At 38.0% G+C, this 13,212-nt stretch overlaps 1 protein-coding gene across 1 annotated transcript; it reads right to left on the bottom strand.

The window, feature by feature from the left end:
* Window positions 1-9,363: 9,363 nt before the first annotated feature.
* Window positions 9,364-10,678, bottom strand: RpS23 (ribosomal protein S23). The gene is made up of 3 exons (XM_067777756.1): window positions 10,527-10,678; window positions 9,952-10,111; window positions 9,364-9,708 (listed from the first exon to the last, which is right to left on the bottom strand). The coding sequence occupies exons 1-3, from the start codon at window positions 10,528-10,530 to the stop codon at window positions 9,441-9,443; spliced, it is 432 nt and encodes a 143-aa protein (XP_067633857.1). The 5' UTR covers window positions 10,531-10,678; the 3' UTR covers window positions 9,364-9,440.
* Between the last annotated feature and the right edge of the window lie 2,534 nt (window positions 10,679-13,212).

The following is a 13,212-nucleotide window of genomic DNA, read 5'->3' as shown; positions in this document are numbered from 1 at the left end:
ATACAAAATGATACTTCTGATATACTACTAGCAACAATTTCATCTTCCTGCATCTCAAAAACAATTTCATATTGATACTAAATCTCGAGTAATTAAGCCAATTTATTTACATTGAATTGGTAACTTATTTACGACTATTTACATTCCATAAGGTAGTAGCAAAATTAAAAAATTTTAAATTGCGAACTCTTCCTTCAATTCAGTATAGTATTTATTTAATATAAATTATATAACTGTTTTACTGATTTAGATTAATTTTGTTTTATTGATTTTCTAGCAGGGAACGACTTTTTGTCATCTGTTGTCAAATTTGCTATTTTATTCTCTAACTTTCTTTTTCAAAACGGTTAATATGTTTCACTCCCCACACAACAATACACACAACATACAAACTACACTCACAAGCAATTTAAATGACTCATTAATTGATTTACCGAATGATAATTTTTCTGATCATATTTCGAATCCTTACGAAAATATAAGATCAAATGAAATTTCCGCAACATCAATTAAACTTCCACAATTTTGGACTAGTTGTCCAGAAGATAGGTTTATCCATGCAGAAACACAATTTAGTACTAAAAATATAACGCAAGAGAACACAAAATATGAACAGATTATTACCGCGCTTCCACAGGAAGTAATTTTAACGGTTTTAGATTTTATTCAAAATCCCCCACAAGTTAATAAGTTTTCTTAACTTAAGAAAATCTTAATAGAAAGGCATTCATTAAGTGAAAGTTCAAAACTAGATAAAATTTTTAGTGATTCTGAGATGGGAGATCGTAAACCCTCAGAATTTTATCGATCATTGATTTTACTTGCCGGTTCAAATTTCAGTGAAAATATTCTTAAAAAGATTTGGATAAGAAAACTTCCCAAAAATTTAAGTGCGATTTTAGCTAGTTCCAATTCAACTAATATAAATGAATTGACAAAACTAGCTGATAATATTTGGGAAGTCATAAATAAAAATAAAGTATATTCGGTTAACGCGGTTTCGAATTTAGTAGCGCAAAATTCTGTTGTTGAAAATTTGGTCAAAACTACTTCTTTGATGTTTGAAAATTTTCAAAAACTTTCTTTAGTATTATCTGAAATAAAAACTCAAGTTTATCAAAATCAATCTAGATCACGGTCGAATTCCAGAAATTATTTTAAAAATTCATTTAGACGTCGTTCCAATTCGCGTAATAATCCAAATTGGCTGTGTAGATTTCACTACAAGTTTGGAAGTAATGCCCGAAATTGTGAACAACCGTGTTCTTATAATAAAAATAAAGATTCAACAAACTAAATTCAACCGTTGTTGCAGCGACGAACAACGGTAATTTGGAATTTTCAACTCGTCGCTTGTTCATTTTTGATAAAGATAATAAACTACATTTTTTGATCGATAGTGGAGCAGAAATTTCAGTGTTACCATTGTGTAAATTTCCACATACGAAACGTACAGATATAATTCTTACAGCAGCTAATGGTTCAACAATTTCCATATATGGGAAAAGGCTTTTAAACGTAAATTTAGGTTTAAGACGTGAATTTCCCTTTACATTTTTGATAGCGGATATAGCTAAGCCAATAATTGGAGCAGACTTTCTTTGTAAATATGGTCTCCTTATTGATATGACACATAAGCGATTAGTGGATCCCTTAAAAAATCTTTCGGTCAATACCATTTCTTCTTTTTGCGACATTCCTTTACCAAAGTTATTTGCGGTTGATAATAAATTTACGAAATTATTAAGAGAGTTTCCGTCACTTTTTGCAGAACCAGATTATACGAAACCTGTTAAACATACAACGGTACATCGACTTGTAACGGAAGGTAGTCTTCCATTTTCTAGACCCAGGCGCTTAGATCCGATAAAATACAAAGTCGCTAAAACGGAATTTGATTTTTTAGTTAAAACAGGCATTTGTCGGCCTTCAAATTCTTCAGTAGCATCTCCACTTCACTTAGTACCTAAAAAAGAGTTGAATGACTGGCGTCCTTGCGGTGATTTTAGGAGATTAAATATTGTAACTGTGCCGGATCGTTATCCTTTACCACACATACAATATTTTAATATGAATCTTCGTAATAAAAATATATTTTCGAAATTAGACTTAGTTTGAGCATATCACCAAATTCCTATGGCTGAGGAAGACATTTATAAAACTGCGATTACAACTCCTTTCGGTATGTTTGAATTCATGCGAATGCCCTTCGGACTTAGAAATTCTGCACAAACTTTCCAAAGATTCATTAACGAAATAGTCAGTGACTTAGATTTTGTATATTCTTATATCGACGACTTACTTATTGTAAGTAAAGACGAAGAACAACATTTAAAACATTTGCGTATACTTTTTCAACGCCTTTCAGAGTACGGTTTAAACATTAAACAAAGTAAATGTACTTTTGGCGTATCAAATATAGACTTTTTAGGACATAATATTTCTGGTACAGGTATTCGACCTTCTGACGAAAAGGTAGCAGCTATTCGCAATTTCGAACGTCCGAAATCAGTTAAGCAAGCCCATAAATTTATAGGCATGGTAAACTATTACCATAGATATATTCCAAAATTAGCAGAATTTACGAACAAAATTTATGATCTAATTAACAGAACAAGTAAGAAACGTGACAAAACTTTAATATGGGACGATATATCGAGTGAAGCTTTTGAATGCATTAAGGATAAATTTGCATCTACGACATTGTTAAATCATTTTAACAAAGATGTCAAATTATCTTTAACAGTAGATGCATCTAATACGGCTATTGGTGGTGTTATACAACAAACATATAATAACAAAATTGAACCTCTTGCATTTTTTTTCTAAAAAACTTTCTCCAACCGAAATTAAGTACAGCGCATTTGATAGGGAATTATTGGCAATTTATTTAAATATAAAACATTTTCGATATCTTTTGGAAGGACGACAATTTACAGTTTTTACGGACCACAAACCTTTAACTACAGCTTTAAATTCAAAAACAGAACGGAGTCCCAGACAAACGAGACATTTGGAGTTTATAGCATAATTTACTGATGACATACAATACATTAAAGGAGAATCCAATGTTGTAGCAGATACGCTATCTAGAGCTTTCGAGGTTAATGCAATACACAATACAGAGCTGAATTTCAAAATTTTACAAAGCGAACAACAAAATGACAGAGATTTAAACGAACTAATATCTAAAATACAATTTTTAAATTTGAAGTTAATTAATATACCTATATTAAATTTCAATATTTGGTGTGAAGTTTCTGGAGATACACCTAGACCATTTGTACCGAGTAAATTACGGAAGACGGTATTTGACATGCTGCATGGAATTGCACATCCTGGTACAACGACTCATAATTAAAAAATATTTTTGGCCTAACATTACTAAAGATATTAATAGTTGGTCAAAAGAGTGTCTTAACTGTCAAAAATCCAAAGTTTATCGTCACACAAAGTCTCCTGTTGTCAAAATTCCCATTCCTAAGAATATATTTGAGCATATACATCTAGATATAGTTGGACCGTTACCTATTTCGAAAGGACATCGTTTTATTTTAACAATAATTGATAGATTTACTCGTTGGCCAGAGACATATGCTCTAAAAGATATTTCAGCGTCAACAATTGCGAACAAATTTTTCAAAGAATATATATCTCGGTTTGGAGTTCCATTGAAAATAACCACCGATCAAGGTAGCCAATTCACATCAAAATTGTTTTTAGAGTTAACCAAATTACTCGGTAGTCATCATATTACTACTTCGGCTTATCACCCTCAAGGAAATGGTATGGTTGAAAGGTTTCATAGGCAGCTAAAAGTTACTATAATGGCTAGAGATGGATCAAACAATTGGTATGACGAGTTACCTGTCATACTACTTGGGTTGCGATCTATTTACAAAGAGGATATTTCAGCTACACCAGCGGAAATGGTTTTTGAACAAAATGTACGTTTACCGGGGGAACTTGTTGTTCCATCAGCTGAGAATAATTCATCAACATCAAAGTGCGTTTTTCATTGGTCATTGGCCATTGGTCGTGCTAAACCATCCAAAGCAGTGGGCCCAGACGGCATAGCCATGCCGATGCTTAAAAGCCTAGGGAAAGAGGGTTTCAAATATTTAGCGCATGTCTTCAACTTGTCTCTTTCCACCTTGGTCATACCCGAGAAATGGAAAAGGGCCAAGGTGGTCCCGCTACTAAAGCCTGGGAAACCAGCTAGCATAGGTGAGTCGTATCGTCCGATATCTCTCCTATCGCCAGTGGCAAAGACGCTTGAAGCCATTTTGCTCCCTTATTTCCAAGCAAATTTGCAGCTAGCCCCTCATCAGCATGGCTTCAGAAAACTCCATAGCACTACCACCGCGCTAAATGCCATTAGCACCCAGATAAATTGCGGTTTAAATCAATACCCCCACCATAGAACAGTACTCGTAGCACTAGACCTATCAAAAGCTTTTGATAGGTCAACCATGACTCGTTACTGCAAGACCTGGAAGGGTCTACCCTTCCCCCAGGTCTTAAAACGTGGACCGCAAATTATCTGGGTGATCGGCAGGCATCGGTGCAATTTAGAAACGAAACATCAAAACCAAGGAGAATTAAACAAGGGGTGCCACAGGGTGGTGTCCTATCCCCACTTTTGTTTAATTTCTACATATCTAAGCTACCTTCACCACCGGAAGGAGTCACAATCGTTTCCTACGCCGATGACTGCACAATAATGGCCACAGGCCCAGGCCCAAAGATCGATGCGCTATGCAATAAAAAAACGGCTACCTCCCTGATCTCTCTAGTTTTTTCGCCTCGCGAAACCTGGCATTATCACCGACTAAATCTTCCGCGACCTTATTTACAACATGGACGTCCCAAATGTCGACCATTTTGAACATCCACGTCGATGGCACTACGCTACCGACTGTCCTACACCCCAAAATCTTGGGTGTGACGTTTGATCAGGATCTACATTTTGGTGAGCACGCAGCCGCAATTATTCCCAGAATTCAGAGCCGTAACAAAATCCTCAAATCCCTCGCTGGCAGTACCTGGGGAAAAGATAAAGAAACGCTCATGACTACATACAAAGCAATTAGCCAGCCGATTACGTGCTACGCGTCACCCATATGGTCGCCAAGCCTAAAAATTTCGCCAAGCCCAAAAATTACCCACTGGAAGAAACTACAGGCCTGCCAAAATACTGCTCTCAGAATCGCCACGGGGTGTCTTCTTATGTCCCCAGAAGACCATCTGCATAATGAGGCGAGAATACTCCCCATCAGGGAGAGAAATGAGATGCTGACCAAACAGTTCCTGTTGAATACCCAGAAACCTGGGCATCCCAACAGACATCTGATTGATGAACCAGCACCGCCTAGGGGCTTAAGGAGTCATCTCCGTAAGCATTTTGAGGAAATACGGCACCTGAGAATCCAGCCGTATGAAGTGAAAAAACACAAGCAGGTCCTTGGTGAACTCCACAAACAGGAGTCGGACCTTTATGCCGGGAATTGCCCGGTGAATCCAGTACTTAAAGAAAATTATCCAAAACTCGCGGAAGAGGAACGCATACTCCCCAGGGAAACGCGTGTCACTCTTGCTCAACTTCGTTCTGGATACTGTAACAGGTTAAACTCTTACCTATCCAGAATCAACCCCGACATACAAAATGTATGCCCCGCTTGCAATGTGTCCCCATTTCTTTAATTGTAATGTGGAACCAACGCCTCTAACACCCCTTTCCTTATGGTCCACCCCTGTTGAAACGGCAAGTTTCCTTGGACTCCCGTTAGAGGATATTGATGACAATTTGTGATCGGTCGCGGCTATTAGGTGGGGCGAGCATTGCTACAACAACAACAACAACAAAAAAAACAACAACAACAACCAATGGTGTCCTAAACCTTTTTAGCGGTGATCGTGATTGGTGACGCGCTGAATTTGTGTTTATGTGCGTGTCTATTGGCTCTCCGTCTATCTTTGTCGACCGTAGGATGCATTATATATTGTCGGCAGAAAGCGCTCGCGCATTTTTTCGCATCCGACAGCACTTTGTCGCCAAAGGCGATGGAAACTTTGTCTTTGAGCTTAGTCGGATTCGATAGGGACTTTACGGTGGACCAAAGTTTACCCACACCGGTAGAGAGGTTACAACCGCTTAGGTGCTCCTCCCATTTCGCCCGCTTGTGTTCATCCACAAGCAATCTGATGCGTTGGTTTATAGGGGGAAGGGGGAAAGGGCTGATGCTCAGCATTGCTACCAACTCTACTATGAAGGTAGTAGTTATGAGTGGTATTAGCTGTTTGAGTTGTTGGCGCCGTGGGGCGCGAGCAGCAGCGGGTACTTGTTGTGGCTTGCTGAGCAGCGGGGCTGCTGGAAGGTAGTGTGGGGGGGGGGGGGGGGCGCTTAGGCGTAGACTACGGGACGCCCTTGGGCGTGAACAGCAAGGAGCCACAAAAGATTTATAAAAGTTACGTGGACATCGGGTTTTGGGATCAAGCCCAGAACAACCTGTCCGATGCAACCATCTCTTGCACGAGACACACTGAACAGAGTATGACCGTTCTAAAAAGATTCTTTTCCGGCAGATGCAGCAAAACCATTTCTCAGGACCGGGGTCAAGAGCGGACCCGGATTGGATTTGATACCTTCCCGGAGTAAGAGTATGGAGCAGTCCTGCTGCAAGGAGCTGCTGGGAATATGACAATTTGTGGGAGGGACGAAACAAATTAAATGGGGTCACACTGAAATGACAGTCGTTGATCGGGAAAAATCCCGAGTCGCTCCGGTACATAGAACCGACTGCCTTGGGAAGCGCAGTCACGCGATAGTCACATATATATACACATATATTGATTCAAGTGTGATATAAGTTTCTTTTGTCCTGATCTAAATCATTATTTTCCATAAGCATTGGTATTTGGCTCAATAGCCATAAGATACGTTTTTTTTTTATTGAATTCTTTGTATAGAATTAAGATATTTCAAATAAATAGAATGTTAGATTGAAATATAAAAGAAAGATATAATGGCGCGCTAAACTTAATCGGTGGGGGTGGGGAAGGATGACGTAAGGGTAAGTGAGTGGGGTCATTTGGAGCGGAAGTAAAAGGGGACTCGCTGCCAGGCGAAACAAATCGAGCGGTCCATGGTAGGGAGGGCTTTCTGCGAGGGGTATGCATGGAAGTCAGAAGATAGAGATGATTGTAACATCCGCCCCGCATCAAGGGTCAAGGGCCCCGACCCCTCACACTGAGCTACCTGGGGGCAATCCACCTTGATTGCGCCAAGGGGCGGATTCATGCTAGGTGTACGTTACAATAATTATAGATCGTGATGGGCATTGAAATCGCCTAAGATAATGCGATTATCACCAGTTAGTAAGGCGCTAATATTAGGGCGGTATCCACTGGGGTAGCACAGGTGGCATGAGGGATGTAGATGTAGATGATTTCTAGGTTTACATCGCCTAACCGGACAGATAAGCCGCGACGTTCTAGGCCATTGTCCCTGCGGCCGATGTCGGGTTCAAATATATGAGTGGTGTATGATAAACGCGAGACCGCCACCATTTCCGCTCTCGCGATCTTTTCTGTGGAGGCAGAAGGTGCATTGGGCGGATGTCGCAAACATATATATTCTGTGCTGTCAAACGGTGCAAAAGGAGGTAGAGACTAGGAGTCTGTTTCCCTGACCTACCCAATTGCTGCCGGTAGAGGGGGCAGGGGCTGATGCTCGGCACTGCTCCCGACTCTACTACGGAGGTTGTAGGTATGTGTGGGAGCGGCCGCGAGCAGCAGTGGGTACTTGTTGTGGCTTGCTGAGCAGCAGAGCTGCTGGAAGGTAGTGGGGGCGCTAAGGCGTAGACTACGGGACGCCCTTGGGCGTGAACCGCAAAGTGCCACAAAAGATTTATAAGTTATGAGGACGTCTGATTTAGGATCTAGCCCAGAACAACCTGTCCGATGCAAACATCCCTTGCACGTGACACACTGACAAGAGTATGACCGTCCTAAAAAGATTCCTTTCCGGCAGATGCAGCAAAACCATTTCTCAGGACCGGGGTCAGGAGACGAACCCGGATTGGGTTCGATACCTTCCCGGAGCAAGAGAATATGGAGCAGTCCCGCTGCAAGGAGCTGCTGGGAGGATGAAACTTTGTAGGAGGGACGCAAAAAATTAAATGCGGTTACACTGAAATGGCTCCTTGTTCGGGTTTCGAAACAGATGAAAGAGTCATAGAATCAAGTGGCAAATGCACGGAACGTAAATGATATTAGGTTGATACTGGCTTACTGAAGTTATTACGCCTCGATTTCTGCCTACCATAATGCCAACATTATCTGTTCTTTAGCCCTTCAAATTTTTTAAATCCAGCCCAAATTCATTCAATGTTCTTAAAATTGAATCTACATAAAACTTGTTATCTAGATCTTCTAAAAATTTAAAAAGAGCTACCAAATTTATAAAAAAAAGCTGAAAAAAGCATAAAGTTAAATCGCAATTTTTCAGGCTAAACGGAGAAACAAAAAACCCAAAATGGGAACACTGCAGAGAACACACGACTTACACAACCAACCCTTTCATCTGATCCTGCATGTAGCACCCAAATGTGTAAATGCATTGAAAAAGTTAACAAAACTGCCGCATACAGAACAATTTCGAAGATATTTCGCAATCCCGGGATTACAGGATTTAAAAATAACAATCACGGAACCCGGAATTCTTCGAGAATTCATCCAGACATAATTTTGAATTTTCGTTCAAAAAGAGTATGTAATATATGCAAATATACATATGTAAATAGTTACCAAAAACATACAATTTTGTAACGCCCAAAAAAATTATGCCACCTCACCAGGAATAGGTTTCAAATTGAAGAAATAAACCAATTAAAGATACTTAAATTTGTAAACAGGATACCGAAGAAATCACGAATTCCCGTGGTTTTTGCAAATGCAATCCCGGGATGGCAAAATGACTCGCGATGCTCGGGATTCCCGGTACTCGATGCCCTAGTCTCAACGTTCTTGTCACATTTATAAATTTTCTATACCCAACATTTTTATTTTCCGCCCTCAGATTATTGTTGTCGAGGTCAATACGCGTGTTTTGACACCTCTGTCGATATTTTTGGACGGGTATTAGTAGTGTCATGCTGTCGTATAGAATTACCTGAAGGGGTTATGTCCAAAGGAAGCTGAGCCAGGGTGAGGCATAACCTCCAGCATGTTATTGCGCTCTTTCACTTTCAGCGTTATCCGGAGATTGTAAAAATGTCGATTATGACATTCTTTCATTGCAGTTTTTGTGTCAATCTTGGAAAATGTTCTATTTTCCACTATTTATAAAACCAATAAAAAAAATTCTGTTCTTTTGTTTTGACGTTTTATATTTTTTGTTGATTGTAGCTATAAAATATGGTTTTTATTTTTTTTAGGATTTACGATCTAGGACGTTCCTTCTTTTCCTTGTACAAAGCAAGCAAAGAAACGTTGGCAACTTTAACCACCTTGAACCGAACACCCGGAATATCACCAACGGCATGACCTTTACGACCGAAACCAGCAACTAAAACTTCGTCATTTTCTTCAATGTAGTTTAAGCTACCGTCACGGGGTACGAATGCAGTAATTTTTTTACCATTCTTGATGAGTTGCACCCTCACGCACTTACGAATGGCAGAGTTAGGCTGTTTGGCTTCAACACCACTGTAATAAGTTAAATATATTACAAATTGTAGAGAACAATATACGATCTTTTATTTACAACTATAATACTAACGGGGAAAAATTGTTGGTGAACAGTGGCTCGCAGCTCACAGTATAATCCTGTGATATGATTCAGTTCATTAACACAACACAAAAATATACTGCGTGACGCACAGCCACTAGCGGCAAACATACATTGCAATTATAATAATTAAAATAACTTTCTAAATTTAGTTTACATACACTTTTTCGAGTACGATGCCTTTGGCATGAGATGCTCCACCAAAAGGATTAGCCTTCCATCTCGTTCCTAAATGTGCCTTTTTGTAATCTTTATCAGCCCAACGCTGATCGCGGCGATGATTCACGTGCTTCCTGGCTGTGCGAAGACCTCTTGGCTTGCCTATAAAAGAAAAAAAGTTATCAGAAATCAATAGTTTCATTTGTAGCTTAGATATATATACATATATTAGTTAAAATGTTCTTAGTACAACGACCCAGAGTGAGGTTAGACTACAAATGGAGTATGCATATTTTAGTTTCGAATTGATTTTTATATTCTTACCGCGTACATATAAAGCTAACAGTTTGACCTAAATTCCGGTGACAGGCTATGCCTAATCTAAAGTGATTTCATGGATATAACTCGATAAAATAAGGCAAGAAATTACAGCATATAATAAATCTAGACGATTTTTAAGTGAATTGCATTAAAATATACTTACGTTTGTATAGCTTTCATCGTTGCACAATATTGTATTTAAATAATAACCAAATACTTCCTAAATTAAAGTAATTCAACGATTTGTGCAACTCACCCATAATTTCCAAACTATCTCAAGCAATGGCGGAAATAAAAGAACGAGCTGTCGTTCGGATCGAATACATCTTTCAAATTTGAGCTACAACAACATTCCAAGCCTTCAAACAACAATGTTCAAGCAGGAAGCGTACAAAAAGATATTATATCGAAGCCCGGATCCGTCGGCACACAACAAACGCGTTGTCGGAAGGCGTATGTATGCTATAAAAACATTAAAGGCCGCGGCACAACAAAAGTTTTCATATAGATGCGTTTAGCACAAGCTTATACATTCCAGGAACATCGCCACAATCAACCAATATGTTGCGTTTATAAATTTGATGGAACTTGGCAATTGAAGTTTATTTCGCCTTGCCCATTCACATACAAAATTTTGCGAAGCACTATTATTAACATTAAAAATACATGCAATCTACTCATAAAGTATAAGATTGAGTGTAACGCATCTACTACTGCTTATGTGATGGGCATTTAATTGTCAAAACGCTCACATAGAAGCAAAAGTCACAAATCACCTACTCATATTGCGCATTCACGAGTTCAAAATTGCTTCGTTCTGCGCATATACGTTATAGTCGACTTTTGAAAAGAAAAAGATCGAGCGAAAATAGCTTAAGGAAAAGGGTAAATTCATACGTCATAAAAACAGCTGATCTAATGTTTACATGCGCAATCTCCTGGTTTGATTTGTGAGCAAAAGTCATGCGCAATCAACATCGTTTAAGGCCCGAACACAAAAGATTACAGATGCAGCATCGCGCGTTGAAAGTTCATTAGATTTCATGCGTTTCCAATGGGAGCGACAAATAGCATAGATGAATGGATTTGCGACTCTTTGTTTCGAGAGAGCGCTGTCAAAATGCACATTTTTGTCAATGATGCTTCTTCAAAGAAAAATTAATAGATCTGAGTATGGAAATTTTTGACATACATTTCGGCGATTTTATAGTTTCAATCATTTAATAAAATGATAGTTGAAAAATATTAATTTATTTAAACTTATTTTACAATAATAGGATTGGTTATAGTTAAATATAAACAAAATCTAAGTAAAATTTACATTTTGATTAGTCAAATAACTACTAAATAAGTAACGCATTTAACTCACAGTAAAAACCAAATATTCTTTTGAAATTTGAGTAAATCGGACCTAGTTAAATAATAGTTAACATCATTTAGTGGATAGGGCTTATCTTACATGTCTGACGTTTCAGGTTCTGTGATCAAAATGGACTGGTTGCATCGGGACTTCATATTTACAAAACCTGTTTTTAGTAATAATTTTTGAATGGGAAATAATATTTACCCTCCGGCTTCGAACTAATAACATTTACACTGAAACAAGTATTTTTGTCTTTTTTCCATAATTTTTGAATTCATTTCTACAGTTGTAGGTCAAACTCATGATTCAATCACAAGAGGTTTGCTCGACAGACAAATGTTTTGACAATTGCAGCCATTTTGCTCCCAAATCGAATTGACATCCGTTAACTGTGTTGTTTCTTTGCGATTTTTCGAAAAATATTAGTAGTAGAGATAGGAAGCAATCAGTTTACAAATACCCGATAAGTACTGAAGTGCATAATTCCTTAGAACATTTATTTTAATTTTATGATTAATTTATTAAACTATGCCATGATCTATTACTGTGGCTGAACATAGATTTTATGAAAAGTACGGAAACCAAGGAATTGTGCACTTTCGTAAACCTATTAACATACGAAACCTAAACCACTTCAAAAATCATCTTTCAACGTCAAAAACTCGACTAGTAAATCAATTCATGTAAAAATGTCATTAGTAAATAATGGAAATGCCATAACGAAATATTGGTACATTGAGCATGTTAACTTATTCATTCCGTATGTTCGGAACATTCGTCTCTATTTAAGAATTTGGGGAATCGGTTTATATTTTAAATATTATGTATATTCGGACCTCGTGAGGTAGTATCAAACGAACGTGCTCCGAATATTCTAAATTACTGTTTTATCCGGAACACTTCCATGAATACTTAACGTGAAGGAGCTTTCCGAAATGTCAGAATAAAAAGATAAATACTCCCTGTGTATCAGGACCGCATAAAAGCTGAACTCTTCTGTCAAAGTCAAGACCGGAATATAAAGTTCTAAGACAATAAGCCATTTTCTTTTATTTTCTTTGTCAGACCATGTCGGCTGCGTTTTCAATATCGTCCTATCTCAAAATATTTTTCAAAAACTTTCAATTTCATGATTTGTCACAAAAACGCCCTATATTACAATTAGATTGAAGAACGCCTCACAATGCTTTTCGTTAACTCATTAACTCCCTCTTATGTCAAAATGTATTGAACTTATGCTCATATAGGGAGTTTTTGAAACAAATTGTGATATAGTGTATTTTTGAATAAAATTCTAAACCAACATAGCTCTTTATCAATTAACGAAATATTTAGTAGAAAATGAATTATTTCCTCCAAAACCTGTTGGCATTTACAAATTTATTATCAGTACTAATATACTACTAAAGGTACTACTACAATTTTCGCTAAAGGGGATTGAATTATTACCCGTTTTCCTTACTTCGTAATAGCAACCCGTCCAGATTTTTCAATATGGGAGTGTCAAAGCTCTGCCGTCATTGAAGAACAAACCTCTAGTAATTGAATCATGGGTCAAACTAAAGTTTACCGAAATGTT

This window comes from Eurosta solidaginis, chromosome 3, assembly GCF_040869045.1.
Source record: "Eurosta solidaginis isolate ZX-2024a chromosome 3, ASM4086904v1, whole genome shotgun sequence".
Lineage (NCBI taxonomy): Eukaryota > Metazoa > Arthropoda > Insecta > Diptera > Tephritidae > Eurosta > Eurosta solidaginis.
Note: the sequence above shows the minus strand (reverse complement) of the source record. Positions and strands in the feature narration are given on the sequence as shown.